This window comes from Acanthopagrus latus, chromosome 13, assembly GCF_904848185.1.
Source record: "Acanthopagrus latus isolate v.2019 chromosome 13, fAcaLat1.1, whole genome shotgun sequence".
Taxonomy (NCBI): Eukaryota; Metazoa; Chordata; class Actinopteri; order Spariformes; family Sparidae; genus Acanthopagrus; species Acanthopagrus latus.
Window position 1 is genome coordinate 12,706,796 of NC_051051.1, and position 19,336 is coordinate 12,726,131.

The following is a 19,336-nucleotide window of genomic DNA, read 5'->3' on the forward strand; positions in this document are numbered from 1 at the left end:
AGGTGCGGTAAAGGTGACACTGTTTGTTTTTTTCGCTACCCCACATGGACAAAAAGTGGCCCAGTGACCTTTAACTGCAGCTGGTTATCTGATGGGCTGCTGTGTGTGTGTCTCACTGAGGGTCACATTCAAAATGAGGATGCCTCTGGTTTCTCCCAGGGAGAATGGTGCCCTTTGTCCCAGAGACCCCCAGGGACACGCGGGATCATGTGAGCGGAGATTTAGGAGTTAGTGAGGTTGTATGGGTGCTGTCCTGTTGACTAGAGGTACCACTGCCAGATATTAAGCATCCACCCCTTGATCTCCGGACCTTGCTGATGCTTAACTGAAGAAGCAGTGGAGGCCTGAGCCAGGGGATGAAGGGGAGGCTTTCATTCAACCTTTTGTTCTGCACTCTCTCACTCTCAGGCATGTCTCATGTGAGGGGGCTGCTGTCTTCCTAAGCCTGTCCATCACAATAAGCCTTTTGATGGGGGGGGGGGGGGGGGGGAGCAAAAGATGGGGGAAGGGGTACGAAAAGTGATTTGAAAGGGGGATGGAATTTGAAAAAAAAAAAAATAAAGCACCTGTAATCTGTCTCAGGGGCCGGCGAGAAAAAAGAAAGGTGTGTGTTATCTCGTAGTTTTCGGCGTGTTTTGCGCGACTCCTCTTTGATAGGGGAGCCGTGTGCGACGCAACAAGCACCCATTCAGCCGTGCATGCGTGTCAGGGCCGCAAACAGCCTGCGTAACATCAAGGACAAGTCAATTAGAAAAGGATTAAGGGACTGAGATGCGTGAGCCCCCCCCCCCTCTGCTCCGGTCTCTCCCGACACACCGAAAGGGGGAATCGGACGGGAAAGTGAGAAGCTTGTCTGCGCGTCTGAGCGAGCAGACAAACAACAGAGCCGGCTGAGTGTGTTCTGGTATCAGTTTCCGCAGGGCAGGGGTGCGGGGGCGGGCCTGACACTGAGGCTAAACGCTTGTTTTGATCGGGGGCTCGAGCTGTGCCCGTGCAAGCAGAAAGAGGCCGTCATTAAAAAGTAAGTAGGTTTATTCTTTTTGTTCAGTTGGAACACATTCTCCATACTATTCATGACAGTTTCAAGCATTACAACCCGACAATCTCATACACTTGTACATCATAAGTAAACTCGATTGGTCATGGACAACTCGATGCTTCATATATGGGTCTGCATTCAGTACGATATATATAAACTTTGCAATACATAAATAACAATAACTGTGCGTCTCACATCAATATACACATTCGGTACATAAATACATGTGTACAATGACACAGCATAGAAATATGACTTGATGCCGTATGAAACAATGGAAAATATACAGATTCCTTGCTCGATCATCACAGTACATCTTGCTGGGAAAATTGCACAGATCGCTCACTAGCATACATAACGAGTCCTCCCGAATAAATGAGCGAGGACTCGGTGGGGTGTAATTCACAGTCGATAACATTCAGTGCATTCCGTTGACCCTGTTAATACAAGCCATGAACACAGTCATGCGCTCTCAAGATGAGCTCAGTGAACTTCCCGGGTCAAAAATGGGGGAATGGCATGCCCGAGGTGTGTGTTATGGATTTGGCAAGCGCGGTTTAAGTGTGTGCAGCATCACTCCAGCGGCCTGCACGCGTAGCTCGCGATAGACGTCTCGCGCGATCGACACATGCAGCGGATTCATGCAGGTGTTAGCGATGCATGAGAATAACGAGTTCGAAAAAGTGGCATTTTTCTATGCTGGTGGTTGCTGTTCTCCTCACGCTCGCAGATGCGCCCTCCTCCTCGTCTTTGTCTCAGGCGTCAGTTATCTCTGACTCTGGGGAGGGGAAAGACTGCAGCTCTGCTCTCAGATCAGCGCTCAGTCGTTCCCACAGAGACCTCACACCTCTCGCCCTGTCCTTCTTTCCCCGAAACAGCTGCTGACTGAGTGGCCGTGCCGGGGTTCACCTGACGGCCACGCTCTGCGCTCCTGGACTTAGAGAGAAAAGCCAAACTGCTGACTCCTTTGACCGCTGGCTTTGAAATGGAGCTCGTCTTTTGTGACTCAGTTCCGCTATTAATAGCCCAGCGCTGTTCACATGCCCCACTGAGAACGACGCGTCACGTGACAGGTCATTGGGCTGACATCGGCACTCAGAGCGCAAACCGTCGGCCACATTAGCGGAGACTAAATTTACCTGACATTGGACAAGGCGGACGAGAGCTAAAGTGTACGCAGGGGTGTGCTGGTTTTTAGAGGATGACGTTGTGAAAATTTAGGGCATGACTAAGGGATCTGGTGATTAAGATTTAATACAGTAGTCACTTTGAGTGCTTGGTAACCTGCTTTATGGCACATTCATAATGCTGAAATAAGACCTACTACTTCACTAGGCATGCATGAATGCTGGTCAAACCCTCACAGCACCTTTCGTAAGGCATTCCTGGAACGCCTTTGTCATCTGTGTTGTAAAGGGAGGAAAACACCGGGTGAGTCATGCCTGCACTACGACGTGGTCGATCATCCTAGCCGCCATGCGATGAAGATGTTACAAACAAGGGTTCGGATAAAGAACTTAGTGTGTTCATGGATGTCGCAGTGCAGCATGGGATGCCCCCGCCGCTCTAGTTGGGCTGGGACAATCCCAAGGCCGTGACGACGGCGGCCACAAGGAAGGCGGAACTGGCCAGGATCACGGCGCCTCCCGACCGGAACACCTGCCGACCGTTCAGGGGCTGGACCGGCCTGAAGGTGCCCACCATCGCCTTCCCGTCGTGGAACTTGAGCTCGGAGAACGCACGCAGCTGCAGGGACAGAACACAAACACTCACGTTAGCTTCCAGCTTCTGGAGAGAGAACACCAGTGTGCAAATTTGAATCTGTGAGTGTTGTGTTTTTGTCTCAACTTGCGCTACATTAACTAGACGTAACAAAATATTCATATGATGTTATATACATTCATTTATTGAGATCAATATCATAATATTCATATTTCACATGGCGGACATTTTCCTCAGGATGGATAGCTGGAATGCTGGGATAACGTTATGCTGCTGTGTTCCAGATCGCAGGTCAAATAAGCAAAAGGATTCAGACACATTGTTCTCATGTCACCGCTTCCTGATTGATCAGCCACTGAAGAGATGAGGTAAAACAACCCATTAGCTAACATCGGCTTCCAACCACTTCTTCGCTGGCTTTAGCACTTTGTTACATCTGTCCAAGAAGTGTGTTGATAAGTTATCATTATAATTGATGTATTTACAGTCCTCTTGTGAATCAATATCAGACAGTATTGTTGGCTAGGAAATGGTTGAATGCTCATGTGCCAGCGGTTATCTAGCAGAAGCTCATCAGTTTTGTTGTTTTACCTTGAAAAAGTTAAGGCACTTGCATCCTGGACAATTGAGCTTCCTGGCTAGAGTGTGATGTCAGAGGAAAATGGCCGCTTTTTGAATGTGGTCTGTGTAAGACTTAGTTTGTTTTGTTCATGTATGGTACATGAGAAGCAAATCACTTGTTGCTCACATACATCTTTCAGCAGCTATCAGACATGTAGATAATGTTTAAATGGTTTAAACTGAAATTGTGGCCAAATCTAACAAAAACTTGTCTCAACATTTTTAATGAAAAACTAAATTCCTTTAAATGTTCCTAATGGTCCTAACCTGATCCATGCTCAGGGGGATGGGGTTCTCAAACAGGGTCCAGATCACAGCCTCAGTGCACCCTGGGGTGGTCAGAGAGCCCTTGTAGCGATAATAGGAGGTCATATTCTGCTCAGATGGGATCAGTTGTGCCAGCGAGATGGGATTCAGAGACGTGTTGCCATCTGAAAACAGGAAAATGAAATAAAATATGAAACTTTGGCAACAGTGCTGTGTAGCTGCAGTATGTGTTAAGTTGGTTATATTAAACTTGAGCACTTACTTGTAGTTTTGATGTTTTTTAGGGCGCTGATGATGGGGTCATACTTTCGGTTTCCACTGTTGGATACCTGGAAATGGAATTGAAATTTCAGCACTTTTGTTCGACTTGAGATCTAGTCTGAAATAGCAGTTAAATGTCATCAATATAGGATTGAAAATCGTTACCTCGTAGAAAAACCCAAGGACTGCAACTCCCTCTGGATCAGATAGTGCTGTTGTCAGATCAGTGTATTGTTGCTTCATATGAACAATGTGTAACTGCAGAGACAATATCACTGATGTTAAATGTTTATTTATTTATTAATTTAATTTAATTTAATTTAATTTAATTTAATTTAATTTAATTTAATTTAATTTAATTTATTTATTTATTTATACAATTTCATGCTCTTAACAACAGACGCAGATAACAGAGTTAATCAACAAAAATGTTTCTAGAGGACTTGTTTTATAAAACAAAGCAGCTGACCATGTTAAAGAAAGTTGGGTGTCTTAAGTCAGGTTAAATTACCTCCATGGGATACTGCTCCCCATCGATGGTGTGTTCAGAGCCAGGCCCCCCGTTGTTGCCCCAGTGCAGATGGAACTGGACAGCCTTGTAGGTGGTCGGCAAGCCTCCACCTGAGATGGTGCTCAAGTGAGGAATTCTAACCTGAACTGGACGCACAGGACATAATGAGTTCACGCGACAGCTTCACAGCGGCGATGTCTATTTGAAGTCTAATGAAAAAATATGCTCACCTGAGTGGCCGTTGTTCTCGATGGTCTCTCTGAAGATCTCCTGGTAGTTGTCGAACTTGAATGGAGTCAGCCGCTCGTCTTTCAAAGTCTTCCTGGTGACAACGTTGATCGGTGACTGGTATCTTCCTGCACAGTTGCTGTTGGCGTGATTCCACTTTTCTGGCACTAAAAACAGAAAAGCACCGTAGTTAAACAACTTGGACTGATCACTCTCTGCTAAAATTCTCTGATAAATTTCGGTTCCGTTTCGCAGTGGGTCATAGCATGGAGAAAGTGCTTCTATGAGTTGGTAATGATCTTCAAAGGAGCTGACAGTGGGCAAACATCCTATGTCTTTGAGATCTGACTGCTACTTTTGATTCAGGTGTTCACTTAATCTTAATTGGGGACACATATTGGAAAGTTGTTGGTTGGTTGTGTTCATATCGCTCTGAAAGGAATACACTACCCAAATCCATGGAGTACCACAGGGATCCACTATCGGTCCTTTACTCTTTTCTATGTATACATGCTATCTTCAGGTTGGATATTTCAAAAGCATCATGACAAATTTCATTTTCATGCAGATGGTTCGCAGATCTACTTCTGATGCAGCTGCAGTAACACGATGCAGCTGGATAGAAAACTGCAGGTCGGTCCCTCAAAGGTCATTTCCTTCAATGAAACTCCATTGAATCAGAAGTTATTATCACAGGCTTCGCTTTTTCCCTGCTCTTAGAATTGTTGTGATCATTGGCTCATTGCAGACGACTTCAGTGTCATATTTGATTACAGGTTTAATTTTGATTCTGTTTTCCAATCCTGCCTCCTATCTTCAGAGCAGTTCCAAAGCTCTTGGAAACATTACTTATTACCTGCCTGAGTCAGTACAATCGGTCCAAACTTCAGCTGGTTCAGATTCTGCCTGTAAGAACAAGACTATACTCACGAGATCCAAGATCACTTGTAACCCCCGATTTCAGCATCTTTAAAGGTTGTCTTTGTGATTTAGGGTAGATGTTAAGAGCTTCTTGACTGCATATACGTATGGGATTGGCTCTTGACTGTGTTTCCGATTTATAAACCCCAAATGAGTGCAGCCTGAGATTCTCCGATAGGTCCAAATGTGATCTATAATCAGGCTAAGGAGTGCTTCATTTAAATCGCTCACAAGATTTCAGAGTACGTTTTCAGAGTAACGGTCCAGTAGAGCATTGGTGTTCATACAACAAAACCAGTAGCTAGCTGGTTAGCATGCTAACTTGAGGGTATATTTTTGCAACACAATACAGAAGAGAAAGATCTTCATCAACTGTTTTTTTGAATACCTAGGCAAACCAATAAAAACAAACCTTTTCTCATGTTCATGACTGCATAAACCGAATAAACAAAATGACCTTAAGGGCCAACACAATTTCATACTGTTTTACTTTATCTAAATGTGGCAGACCCTGTCACCTTTCTAGTTTCAAACAGTGTTCTGGGACCTTAGTTTCCTCTGAGAACAGCTTGTTCATTCAGTTATGGAAGGGTTTGTATTATTACCTCATCAATACCATGAATATTCATATTCTGAGATTGAATTTCTTCTCCAAAACTACCCAGTGCCTCTTTAAATTTCTATGTATTTAAATGAACTTACCATTGCACTGATGATCACAGGTGAACTGGGACTGATAGCACCAATCTGAAAAAGAGGAAATTATGTAATCTATGTTGAGAGAAGGTTTTCGTTGTCAAAAGGCTCACACACATGCATCTTGATATTTGATGCCAACAGCAAATAATATAAACAAACATAAACACACATCCGCTTGATGCCGATGATAACATCAGTCAGTCCCCCTGCATCGTTAACCTCTGGGTGACACTAACAAGCCTCAGCCTATTGTGAGAGCAGAATGGGATGTTTCTTCTCAACATATACACTGACAACTGTCCAGCTATATTTTATGCGTATTTACAAATGTGCCCTTTTTCTAGTTTATTTTTTTTCCCCTGGCTGCAAACAGTGAATTGTTCTCCTATTGGTCGAAGTTGGCTGTTATTCCTGGCCATACAAAAAGCCCTAATACACAGGAATTGTCTTCCTATTCGCAAAAAAGTTGCCGTTTGTGCTTTATCTTTCCTGCCATCAGAATAAACACAGAGCCAATCTTTTGCATCAGTCGACGTCCCGTTCTCACATGTTTGTCTGAGGGTTTATTAATATTTCACAATTGGTTTGCATGTTTCCATCCCCGTGCTTGGAGACAAATATCTGCAGCTATCTCACAAATCAAATATTTATGAAAAACACACATGCCATTGAAAAAATACAGGGAAGGGTCTCGAGCTCTGCTGTCAGGCTGGTATGGGGACTTCTCCCGGTGTTTGTGAAGGAAGTCAGTGCTTGGTTTCTTTGCCATGTTGGTAAGCCTTTTCCTCCTGCTCCTGCATGATAATGGGTACTGAAAATAAACGCAGCAGGCGGGCCAGTTTTTTTGGGGGGGCAGGGTGTTCGGATTGTTTTCACATGTGCCATCATTCCCTAAACTGGCGCCTGTAAATAAAGATATGCTCACCTCTTTAATTTATTCTTACGTTTCTGCTTTTGTTGCAGGGTTTGCACGCTTGTGAGTGAGGGGAGCGTGAGCACTGCAGTAGAAAAAACATCTAAGGACTCAGAAATGTTTAATTACCCTCAGCACGGCCTGGGTGCTGAAGGTATTAAAAACATTATGATTAATTTTTGGCTTTGACTCCCCTTTTTACATGCTACATGGTCTGACAGACAGCATGGGTGGTAACTGCGAAAATGCGCCGCTTCCCGTCCTCACGAATCTGCACTGAGGCTGCAGAAAACATTAGTCTCATTATAGGAACATTCAGGATTACAGCTGTGTGAGGCCTACAAATGCACCAATTACGTCTGAAAACAGTGATAATAAAAACTGATAAGAGTCAGTCATCGCTCCTGACCTTCATAGAAGGCCCTCTGACCCAACAAAATTGCACCCATAAAAATGATGTTTGCTTGTGTTTCTTTCTGTAAATGTAGGTGGAAAGTAACTGAGTGCATTTACTCAAGTGCTGCAGTTAAAGGGTAACGCCACCATTTTACACATTAACATGTGTTTACAGGTCCTTGGCAGCACATGTTAAAAAAAGCAAACTTTAAAAGCTCCAGAGGAAGCTGAATGGAATCTGACAAACTGCCTCCAGTGATGTCGCTCAGTGGCTGAGGTGCATTGTGGGAAGCGTAGGCACCAAAGTTTTGAAACTACACACATGTAGTAGTAGTACTCCTCAAGACCTGACACACACTTTAATGTTAAAATTGATGGAGTCGCCCTTTAATTCTGCAATATCGACTGTCACGTTAGCAGTTACCTCAAAGTTAACATAACTCTCCATCTGAGGGACTCAGCAAAGGATAGATTTAATAAACAATGATCGAAATTCAAGCAGCGCAGGCGGACAAGTCCTGACGTTTAGTCTCAAAAGCAGTTTCATCAGACTCACCACGGTAAATATCTGTCAAAGCTGTTTTTCTGTGCACTCATGATGACTAAACTGAACTTCATGTTCACTGAAGTCATATTCTCACTGCAGCGGTTTTGCTTAATGTGTATTTTGTTGACAGCGTGACGTTGCCTGCTTTACTTAACCGAACAATCTAAGTAATTACTCCTGTTTTTACGGCTCACAGTGAGTCGTTTTTCATCTCATCCAATCAGATTCCTGTCCGCACAACCCTTGACCAATCGGCGCCGGGCATTTGATCTTTTGCGCGGCGCGGAGCGAACCGAACAATATGAATGACTTTGAATGGCCGTGAGACGTCTGCCAAGGAGAGAGAGAGAGAGAGAGAGAGAGAGAGAGAGAGAGAGAGAGAGAGGAAACTGTCGTGGGGGGGAACAAAAGACAAGCGAGACGAAAACAAATGGCTCGCGTCTGCCTGCACGTCGACCGCTGTGAAAACGTTAGTGTGAGCGCAGAGGCGGATCTTTTCATGCCATTGTGTTGTGTGCGCCGCGCAGAGCCAGACATAAACTGTGTCTGTGTGTGTGTGTGTGTGTGGACGCTGAGTTTCACACGCGGAAACACACGGTTCAAAAGGAAACCTGGGGAACTGAGACCGTGCCATTGGTGTGCCAATCCTTCCACCAACAAAATAAGAACTTCATTCTTTTTTTTTCTTTTTTTGGCCGATTTGTTCACTCCAGACTCAAAAAAAAAGAAAAGAAAAGAAAAGAAAGAAATAGAGGCTTTGATTGTTTTTCATCGGGTTTCTCTTTCTCACCGCAAACACACAACTTTTTCCGGGGCTTTGTGCGTCCAGCTGAAAAACTCACGGACGTCCATCCAGCAGCGCGCCGCCGGCTCATTGCTCCACAGAGCGCATGTGACCGGGACGCGCCTCCTCAACGCAGAGCGCGTTGAGCGTGTCTGATACAATGGTATTGTGCTTTATCTCACTTCTGTTTACATCAGAGGGAAGACAGACTGTAACTCACCCCTGGATTTGATCTCCAACTCACGAGTAAGTGAAGGATTGTTACTGGAGTATTTCAAAATAAGAGTTGTCGAGCAGGAAACCACTCGTTCCTCTCCACTCTGTCCATTCTATAGCATTAGATCTGTCTTTTAACTGGACTTCCAAATAGCACAGAATAATACCCAAACATAATGATATACGTACAAACATGATGATTTGATCGTATTTTACAGACAGGTCGAAAATATGGGTTTGGAATTCGCGAGAAAACACATCTGTTGGTGATCTTCCAGATGTGCGCACTCGCTGATCGCACCGACCAAAAAAAAAAAAAAGAAGAAGAAGAAGAAGAAAAAAAGCCCAATCGATGGAGTCAGTCATGAGTTACAGCCACTTCACTCCATTATAGTCGAGTTTACTCTATTACGGTCTGTAGTGCGCTCTCCTCTCTCAGATGAACGCCTCGGGGGGCCCAGCCCGCTGTGAGTGTGGAGACATGAGCGCCGCGCAGCTCGACGCGTCTCTCTGCGGCAACCAGGACGCAAACGTCTCCCATTGGCTGAGCGAGGATCCCGAGCAGGTGCACGAGAGGGAGGGAGAGAGAGGGAGAGGGGTGTCCGAACCACAAAACCTCAGCTCGGTCTGTTCTCTGGCTCAGCTGACGCACAGTCTCGGTGCCTTTGAACAGGGAGCTCGGTAAGCAGACGAGCGTGTCGGACACGCAAAAAGCACGCACGCGGACACATCATCGGTGTGATGGACCGGGCAGGTGTGCGGGAGCGGAGGGAGCGTCATGCAGGCTGCTTTGGTGCGGGGAGGAGGAGGGAGGCGTCTTTTTTCCCCCCTTTCCTCTGAGGAGCTGTGGCTCTGTGCTGATTTTCCCAGTTTGTTTGTTTTTTTTATTTTTTTTTTTTTATCATCCACCGAGAGCATCTTTCTTTTTTTCGCCTATCTCTGGATTTAGAGTCTTGGGATTCAGCAGCAAATCAACTTTTTTTAATTGAGCATAGAGCGTGGCCCGGTTGGAAAAGCTGATAAAAAAGAAAAAAAAGAAAAAAAGGAAAAAAGCAGCAGCACCCTGCTGGTGACACTGACGTATTTGACTTCAAATTCGTTGTTTGGTGTTAGGAGTTTAATTTATTCATTGATTCGGTTATAAATCATGTGCCAACTGCATGCTCAGATGTAAAATTACCTCTCAGATTTTGATCAGAAATGTAAAATACATATTAAAAACAGGCTGAAATTCAGCAGAAAACAAAACAAAACACAAAAATCAAAAAGAGAATAATTTGCTGGTAGATGATAAGGCAATTAATCATCTCATTCCCATGACAATATCTGCGTAGAGCTGTTCAGTAGCGAGATCAATCTAAATCTAATAATAATAATTAAAAAAACAAAAAAAACAAAAACATTTATTTGACATATCTCCCGGCTCTGAATGAAAGGGACTCACCTCCTGCTCCTGTGCAGATGGTCCAGAAGGATGCCAGGAGGACGGGCAGGACGAGCCGCTGCATTCTTGGAGCGTCTGGTGTGAGTCGGCGGAGGGAAGGCAACACAATGACTTGTTTTTGCCAATGTGATCGCATTCTTGCAGGGGGTCTCATACTTATCTATCGGCATACCCCGACAGGAAAGAAAGAGTGGCCCCTCCCCCTTCGGGCATCGCCTCTTAATAAAGGCTCGGCGCTGATAAAGCCAGGGGGTGGGGTGGGGGGGACAATCAGTAGGGCTCCCGGGCGGCGCAGGGGCCAAAATGTAACGCAGCTGCAGAAGCGTCCCGGTGCTGCAGTTAATGACCCGTGCGGGGACTCCACAGGTAGCTCAAGGTGGCCCTCAGAGGACACCCTGAGGAGACGAGCGTTAATATTACCCCACACTCCACAACCTTGTTCCTTACCTTTAAGGTCAGATATATCATTGCACTTCACACTGACAGAATCAAATCCCCCGAGTAATCTATGCCGAAGTCATATGTCACTCATACCAAGTGATACATTAACACCCATGACTCCATGTTTAATTTCTATGTCTGTAGTATAATGAAAGTGAAATGATTCTAGATGAAACATTCTAATCAGTTCAGTTAGAGCAGCACACTGTAGCCTGAAATCACAAAGTAAGTACAGAAACATTTGCAACAAAACTATCCAAATTAAAAGGACTCATTGCCCAGAACGTCCCCTTGTTTCATTGTTATTGGTGCGTTCATTCGTGGTGTCTGGTGGAATGCCACTAAGTACAATAGCTTAAGTACTGTACTTAAGTGCAATTGTTAGGAGCTTGTACTTGACTTGAGTATCTTCATTTTCTGCCACATTCTACTTTCACTCCACCACATTAAGGAGGCACATTTTGCATTTTCACTCACTGTATTTGTTTGATAACTCTAGTAATGAATGAATTACAAAGCAGATAATGTCTCTTTTCTTTTAGAGTGCATTTTGATTTAATACAATGTGATTTGTAGGTAGTCAAATAAAAAAAACAAAAAAACAACTTAATGTTGAATACAGGCAGCTATGCAGTATAAAGAGATATGAAACTGATGCATACTTTACTTTTACTTTTTGATACTGAAGTATGTTTATTGCCAGATAATTGCTTTTGTAACCCAAATACATTTGATTTCAAATGCTTCAAGACTTTGACTCAAGTACTATTTGTATGAGTGACTTTGACGTTTACCAAAGTAATGTTTTGACAGGACAACTTTACTTTTTTGTACTTAAGTATTTTTTTTTTTTTTTTTTAAGTATTGGGAACATTGAACAAAAAAGTATGCATAAAAAATATATTGTGTTGAAATATCACTTCTATAAGTGGAAGTCAGCCATACCAATAGCACTCTCTGTGTCTCTGGGTATCTGACGTTAAATGTGCGCAAGTATCAAAAGTACAATACACATATTTTTACATTAATGTACATGAACATTTCTCTGATTATTGGAATCATTAAAGAAAAAGAAAAACTGTTGGCTTTGGCTCTGATGCAGCATGTAATCTGCAAAGTTACCAGTAACAAAAAGCTATCAAATAAATGTAGTGGAGTCGAAATGACAATATTTGCCTCCCAAATGTAGTGGAGTGGAAGCACAAAGTACAAGAAAATGGAGTACTTGAGTAAATGTACTGTTACATTCTATCACTGTTCATGAGTAATGCGGTAATAAAAGTTAGGGGTAATTTAGACATCTGTGCATCATATTTTATAATCTTAAATCTGATGTTTTAAAGGTGCAATATGTAAGAAAGGACCAACTGTCGAATCCATTTTCTAAACAAATAGGCAGCAGCACATCACCATAGTAACCGCTAACTGCTGCTGCTGTTAGCTTCTTCAGCTTTACATTTTAAGGGCATACAGTAATTCATACACCAATGGAGCTGGCTGCCAACCAGCACATCAGGAGCAGTTTTGGGTTCAGTATCTTGCCCAAGGACACTTCGACATGCAGACCAGGGGAATTGAACCAGCAGCCACCCAATAACAAGACGCTAGCTCTACCACACAGCCGCCCACAAGCGGTTGTACAAGCTGAATCTTTGGGGGTGTTGATGCTGATGTCACCTCCTGAGGTACAAAGTGGCTAGTGGGCAGCTGCTAGTTAGCATGCTAACGTAGGCAGATATCTGTACAACATTATACATCCAACTTTGACGTGACATTGTGATTGTTATTCCCTCACACTGTTTTAAACGTCAATTCTGACATATTGCACCTTTAATCCGTCACATAAATGTTAGTGAAGCGGAGGCAAGAAGAAAAGGCAGTACTAGAGTAACTGTACTTAGTTACTTTCCACCACTGTGTCGCCTGTACATGTTCCCAGAAATCCACTCAGACATATTTGGTATCTTGCAATAACAATGTGGGCTCTGCGCTAGAGTTCAAAATAAAGCTCTGTGGTTTTTGAACAGCACCAGTCTGTAATAAGTGACCCTCTGAGGTTCGAACACAGGAAGGCTGAGCGACACGCAGGCAGAGACACACACACACACACACACACACACACACACACACACACACACACACACACACACACACACACACACACCTATTTCCATCTGAGAGTGGCACATCTAAAAGAGGATATCAAGTCAAAATATTTAAAAAGGTTTATTTTCCAGCCCAGTTCCCCCCAGGTCCACAAAACCTGCCCAGTCAGTGCAAAGCTTTGCAAAAATGAAAAAAGAAAAAAAAAGAAAAAAAAAAAAAAAAGACCCTCAACAGAAAAGTTTGAGCTGTCACCTTTATTTTCATTCACCAAGTGGAAACCTAGAATACCCTCGGCCTGAATTATTGATCATGCTGAGTGAGTGAGTACAGTGAAGGGACGCTGGCAGAAGTTCCTCCCGAAAAAAACATGAATTAGCTTGCGTTGCTATTTTTGAAGACTTTCGTCTGAAATGGGAAGGTGCGTGTGTGATATCTCATGTGGACTGTGTGTGTGTGTGTGTGGACGTGTTACGGGGACATGCCTAATCTGTTTTCACAGTGTGTACACATCATGGGGACACGCCTTCCTTTTGGGGACAACCATTACATTTTAGGGTGACGACCGGTTTAAAGGTTAGGGTGAGGTTAGGTATAGGTATAGGTTAGGTGAAGTGGGAAAGTCCTCAGAGTTGGTTTGGGTTTGGGGTTACTTCTTCCAGTAACTGACAGTTACTCAGTGTTATTACTCTGACATGATGGCATCAGGGAATCACTATAAATAAACTGTTGGCATAAATCAGCATCACTTGTCCTTTCAAAGGAAATGAGTGCTGATTCTAAGAATTTTACTCATCCTTCACCAGAAATAAATACATAAATCAAGAAAGCTACCACTGTGAAATTATGCAATTATGCTGCTGATGTGTTTTTCGCTGGAAGGGCTGCTCTTTCTGCAGATGTGCCACTTTTGTGTTTCAGATGATGGGAAAGAGCCATCTGGTGGATGAATGGAAGAAAAGCATGTGCCTCCCCCTCAACACTCAACACAGTTGTGGCTTCGCTGTGCACGACAACGGTTGTGCGGTTTGACACTTTAATGCTGTTTTAAAATCCATCTGCTATGAGGAAAAGCTGCTCTGTGTGCATCATGTGTACTTTAGAAGCCAGGCTCGGTCCAATAAGAAAACTACACAGGTGGGATGTGGAACACTGAGAACAGATTTTGCAAGGAAGCCAGAGACATCTTGTGTGGAATGGTTCAACTTTTTGAATGAAAAATATAGGAAATTTCATACATTCTGGAATTTCCGAATGAGGGGAACAAGACGTGATTTGAGGAATTAGTGACACATTAATTCGCAGGGGAGAGGGTTCCAGAGGTCCCCGGCAGAAATGGGAATCATTTATTTTCACTGTAATGCCAGGATGCATGACTATTTTTGGTCACGTTTTCACACACTTTCTGTAATAAAACATCTAAAAAGTCAAATGTCTCATCGGATGGGGGACCCTGATTACTTTTAGCCGGGGGGGGGGGGGGGCTGTTTAGGGGCCCTTGATGTGAAAAAGTTTGAGAACCACATCCCTAAACCATGTTTACAGAGGAGCTTGGAGTTAAAGTACTCTGTTACAAGTATAACAAAAAGGAGAAGAAAGATACTTATGATGCAGAGTAGTCACAGCCAGTGTTTTATGAATGCAGCCTTGTGTGGGGTGTTAGATGGGTTTCATTATCGCTACATTATGCGCAGGGTTTCGCTGTAAAAGCAGAAAAGGGACATTCTCAAGTAAAGTACAAGTATTAGCATGGGGGCGGCTCAGGGGGTCGAGTGGTCGATAAAGTGTCTGTGGGCGGGACACCTTACCCCAAGCTGCATCAGGTGCCTCGTCTTCTTCTGGTGTGTTTGCGCATATCAATGGCTCCAGGTGGTGCCCTCCATGCCAGTGACCGGGTGATGGTGCTTTGTGCTGTAAGAGTGGGCACTTAGAATACAAATGGAGTCATCAGTCAGATAAAGACAGTCCACATACCATCTACTTCAGAATTTGGTTAAGAACAGTACTTGGCGTCAAATGAGCAGTTTCCTTTTATGTCTGTGTACATCGACCTCATGGGTTAAATTCAGTTTGACCCCTTTCTTGTTTTTGTGGTCAGTTTGCTTAACTTCTGGATTTTACTGTGCACCACACAGGCTTTTTAGCCTGTTAATATTGCAATAATGTGACTAATTCATATCTTTAAACCTCGCATTGCCTGATTTTGCCAATCACTTTGGACGGTCTGGACCCGGTGATGAGACGCCCAGAGTCGCCACTGAACTCTTTTCCGCAGCAACATGCAAAGAAGCAGACTTGGAAACAGAGGCATGATATAATCTTTTATTTTAACCCATGGGATTTAACTTTTACAGTGCATTTCTTTACAACAATTATTCATTAAGTGACAGGTTTGAGCCACCACTACGGATCAGATAACTATGTATGTTACATTTCTGAGTTCCCCTTACAGATTTTTGACTTCATGAACACCGCGTGAATAAAATCCCAGATATTAGACGATGGATAACCACACAGGTTAACTAATTCAGTGACATCCGATCATCTGTTGAAGCAGTTAGACTCGTTATCAAACTGAACCGTCTGTTAATCTTTAGTCGTCTCAGTGTTGTTAAGCAGCTAACTATCTGTACCGTTAAAACATACAGAGAGGTGGCCAATTAGAAACCTGCTGCCATCTGTAAGAAAGAAAAAGGCTTTAAAAATAGACAGAACAAAATATGGCACTATTGTCTCAAGGAACAACCAGTAGACACAAACACATTTTTTTTTTTTTTTTTTAAAGGGGACTGTGGCCGAACTCCCCTGAACAGAACAAGAAAACTCCAAGCACTTTGTTCAGTCTTTTTCTCGGCGGTCTTCACCGCCAGCCAACAATCTGAGGAGGAGTCGTCAGTCAGATGGACATCGAGCCGATCATTCGCAAACATCTCAGCAGAAAAACCTTCCACGGGACCTTCAAACGACATTTTCTCACAGCAGAAGAGGACGTGACAGAAATCTGCAGCCTCCCACCATCTTTGTGTCCTCTTCCTCTTAACACATCGCGCACACATCCCACAAAAAAAACAAAAAAACAAACAACACGCAGCATTGCACCCATCTGTCCCTCAGCACGCGTCCCCTCAGAACGTCTCATGTCGCGAGGTGGCCATACCGGAGGAAAGCGTTGATAAAGACAGAACCACATTGACTGTGCATATACAGAACTTTGAAAAACACATTGCAGCAATGAACACATATACGAGCCACCAAATGCACATAAAGTCGATCCAGTTATCCGTTACATATTACATTCAGGCTCCAAGAAAAAGATGCGATGACAAAGTAAACAGCAGATTTCTCCCTTTTGCTCAAGTTTGGTCTCAGATTCCCTCAAATACACAACAGCTAGTAGTGCACAAAATAAGAATACAAAATTAGACTTTTAAATACTGTAGCAGCAATTCTTTTCTTTTTAAAGTTGAAAGCCTCCAGTAGTACAGGTAAAGGCTTTGGAGTCCCCGACACGTGGGAGGGTGAACGATTGTCCTCTGAAGTGCGAGACAGTGTCTGGAAGGAGGGTGCAGGTGTTTTGGTGCTAAAGGTGGGTGACTCTGCCGGGGGTGTGGGGTGGTTGGACAGGTTGGAGAGGTTGGAGGTGCGTCTCGGACGGGGCACCGCTAGAGGACTGAGCCGCATGGAGGCAGCCGGACGCTGCCGCGACCCAGGCTGAAAATGTCTTTGACCAGAAGGGGTTTGTTCTGCAGGAAAACCTCCCCTGCCGTCACTTCCATCCCAGACCGTCTCCGTCCTCATTCCCGCCTCTCAGACAGTCTCACAGTGTATCTCCGTTTCCAAACCTGAGCCTCCCAAAGCGCAAAAACTCCTCCTCATCTTTCCCTTCCCCCGCAGCCGAAACCACAGCAGGTCGGGGTCACAACGGGGCGCCCGGCTCATCATTCCAAAACGAGCAGGACAGAGCCGAGGCGGGCCATGCTTTGCAACGCCTCTCTCAGCTGGAGGCTGTGGCGATGGCCTTCTTGAGCTGCTGGCAGCGGATCTCGCGGGTGCGGGACTCCAGGAGCAGGTCGTGGCAGGTGTTGCAGACCAGCACCGGGTCGTACAGCTGCTGGTCGGGGATGGGCAGCTTCAGATGACAACAGTCTTTACAGAACACGTTGCCACAGTTCCTGACGATGGAGAGCACACAAAGTCAGGACACTGTTTTTACTCGCAATAGCAGATATTTTATATGTATTTTACGGAGCAGCTTAATTCATCTTATTCTTAATCTAATCTCAATTTTTAGAGCTCTTCCCTCACCCACACACACTCAGAAACTCATCTTTCTCCACCCTAATGACTCTAAAGCCAGTGTGCCAATTCTCAGTTGATATTTCAGACCGATGATCAGACTAAATGAGACACTGAACTGATAAGCTTTTACGATTCCATTTAACTCTGACTGAGTCGTTCTTGTGTGGGCTTCAAATCAATTTCATCTAATAGCTTGATTTACTCTTTGGCACATTTTTTGTCTGTTCTCTGTATTTTTTTCTTTCTCCCAGTGTTTCAGTGGAGCATATAAATAATTCTCTGGCTAACCAAGAGCCTTTCATTCTGAAACCATGGGCTGACACCAAAGCTTGGTTTGTTCCCTAGAAATGACAAAGCAAAGGCTTTGAACTGCAGTCTGCTACACTGGCAGAACTGTGCTGTGCTGTGAGTGTTGGGAGAAATGTGAATTAAAAAAAAAAGTCTGAGTTCAAAAAAGTAAAAAAAAAAAAAAAAACTCCCTCTGAACAAATGTTCATTAGATGCTTTTGATTAGCAAATACACAGATCAGGATGTTATTCAATTTGATCTTGAAGAAGCTACAAGTGAAGGGGTATAAGCAGACATTAAGGCCTGGAAGTGTCAAGGATTAGTTCGACACTTTAGAAAAGACTCTCTTCCTGAGAGCTAGATGATAAGATCCCCAAAATGTCATGTCTGTATGGTAAATATGAGACGGAGCAGGCAGCTGCTTAGCTTAGCTTAGCACACAGACTGGAAAACAGGAGGAAACAGCGAGTTTGGTTCCGTTTAAAGACAACAAAGACAGAAAAACTGCTTGTTTCCTACTCTTTAATATATCTGGCTTTTCTATAATCCACGGTCAGAAATGAATAAGACAGTTTGGGTGGAAGTAACTTTTGATCACACGATAATCTATAACTACAATATAAAAAAAACATTTTTTTATTGATAAATGGGAGAAAAAAACATTGATGGTGAATAATAAAATAATTGAAGCCCTTTGCATGCTCTTTTTTTTAGACAAATGCTGTGATTTAACAGCCCAAAAACCAAAAGCTGTCTGGCCACAGGCTTTAGCCAAATCACCTCAGTGCCCAAGGTAAGTAAAAGGCTGACTATGCTTCAGATATCATCGGTATAGAAGGAACACTTACTAATTCTTGATACTGATATGAACTCTGGATTTTAGCTGGTCACCCATGAACAGCAAGTAATTAAAAGTCTGACAGCTTTCCTGTATTCATCAACTGATGAAAATAATGTTGGCTCAGTAGGGACATTTTTAGACCTAAAACAAAAGATGCAACATTCTTAACATAACAATATTTCATAAGAGGAGTGTGTTGATCACATCCCAAAGTGTGTGTGAGGAAGAGGACTGATGATCTGAGGTTAAACCCCAAATTGTTTCTCTTCTACCCTTTCATGTGTGAGTAAATGTGAAGCCCCACCTGCAGTGGTGACGTCTCTTGGCTATCCAGAACTCACAGTCACAGTTGAAACAATGGGAGGCCATGTGGTCGGGTACCCACCTCGTGACCTACACACACACACACGCACAGGAAGACATCTATATCAGAACAGTGTGGCGTAAATAGAGGTGCTCATAACCACACAGGTGAGGGGGAGGAAGGACGGCGAGGAAGTGGAGACAGAAGCTATATTAGCCGATGAAGCTATGAGGGATGCTGACCTCTGTGTCCTTGGGCTCCACTCGATCCCAGCTGCCCTCAGACAGACGGTCCTCACTGTGGGTCGACAGAGAATCCTCCTCGTTGCTGTTGTCTGACTCGCGCAGACAAGTCTGAAAACACGGAGGGAAAAGGGCAAGGTCAGAAGACTGACAGGAAGGAGAGAAGAGAGAACGCTTCCTGGAGATAATCTAAAGCAAATATTTACAAACACTGCGGACAGAAAGAGGCTTCGAGCGCTGGGCCGTCT

General features: G+C 43.9%; 2 protein-coding genes across 5 annotated transcripts in view; both read right to left on the bottom strand.

Moving 5' to 3' along the window:
- Positions 1-1,006: 1,006 nt before the first annotated feature.
- Positions 1,007-10,792, bottom strand: ca4a (carbonic anhydrase IV a). The gene is made up of 8 exons (XM_037118546.1): positions 10,570-10,792; positions 6,273-6,317; positions 4,652-4,816; positions 4,422-4,567; positions 4,076-4,168; positions 3,912-3,978; positions 3,650-3,813; positions 1,007-2,785 (listed from the first exon to the last, which is right to left on the bottom strand). Exons 1-8 carry the CDS (start codon positions 10,721-10,723, stop codon positions 2,606-2,608), a joined length of 1,014 nt encoding a protein of 337 aa, XP_036974441.1. The 5' UTR covers positions 10,724-10,792; the 3' UTR covers positions 1,007-2,605.
- A 4,629-nt stretch (positions 10,793-15,421) lies between these two features.
- The window catches only part of mtmr4 (myotubularin related protein 4), a 44,018-nt gene continuing 40,103 nt past the window's right edge, over positions 15,422-19,336 (bottom strand). For 3 of the 4 annotated variants that reach the window (XM_037119390.1, XM_037119391.1, XM_037119392.1), the window contains 3 exons: positions 19,089-19,199; positions 18,847-18,935; positions 17,108-17,285 (listed from right to left, as the gene is read on the bottom strand). In XM_037119390.1, the coding sequence (XP_036975285.1) occupies positions 17,108-17,285; positions 18,847-18,935; positions 19,089-19,199 (378 nt within the window). Of the gene's footprint in view, positions 17,286-18,846; positions 18,936-19,088; positions 19,200-19,336 lie in introns of all 4 variants that reach the window. The other variant, XM_037119389.1, reaches the window with a different exon arrangement.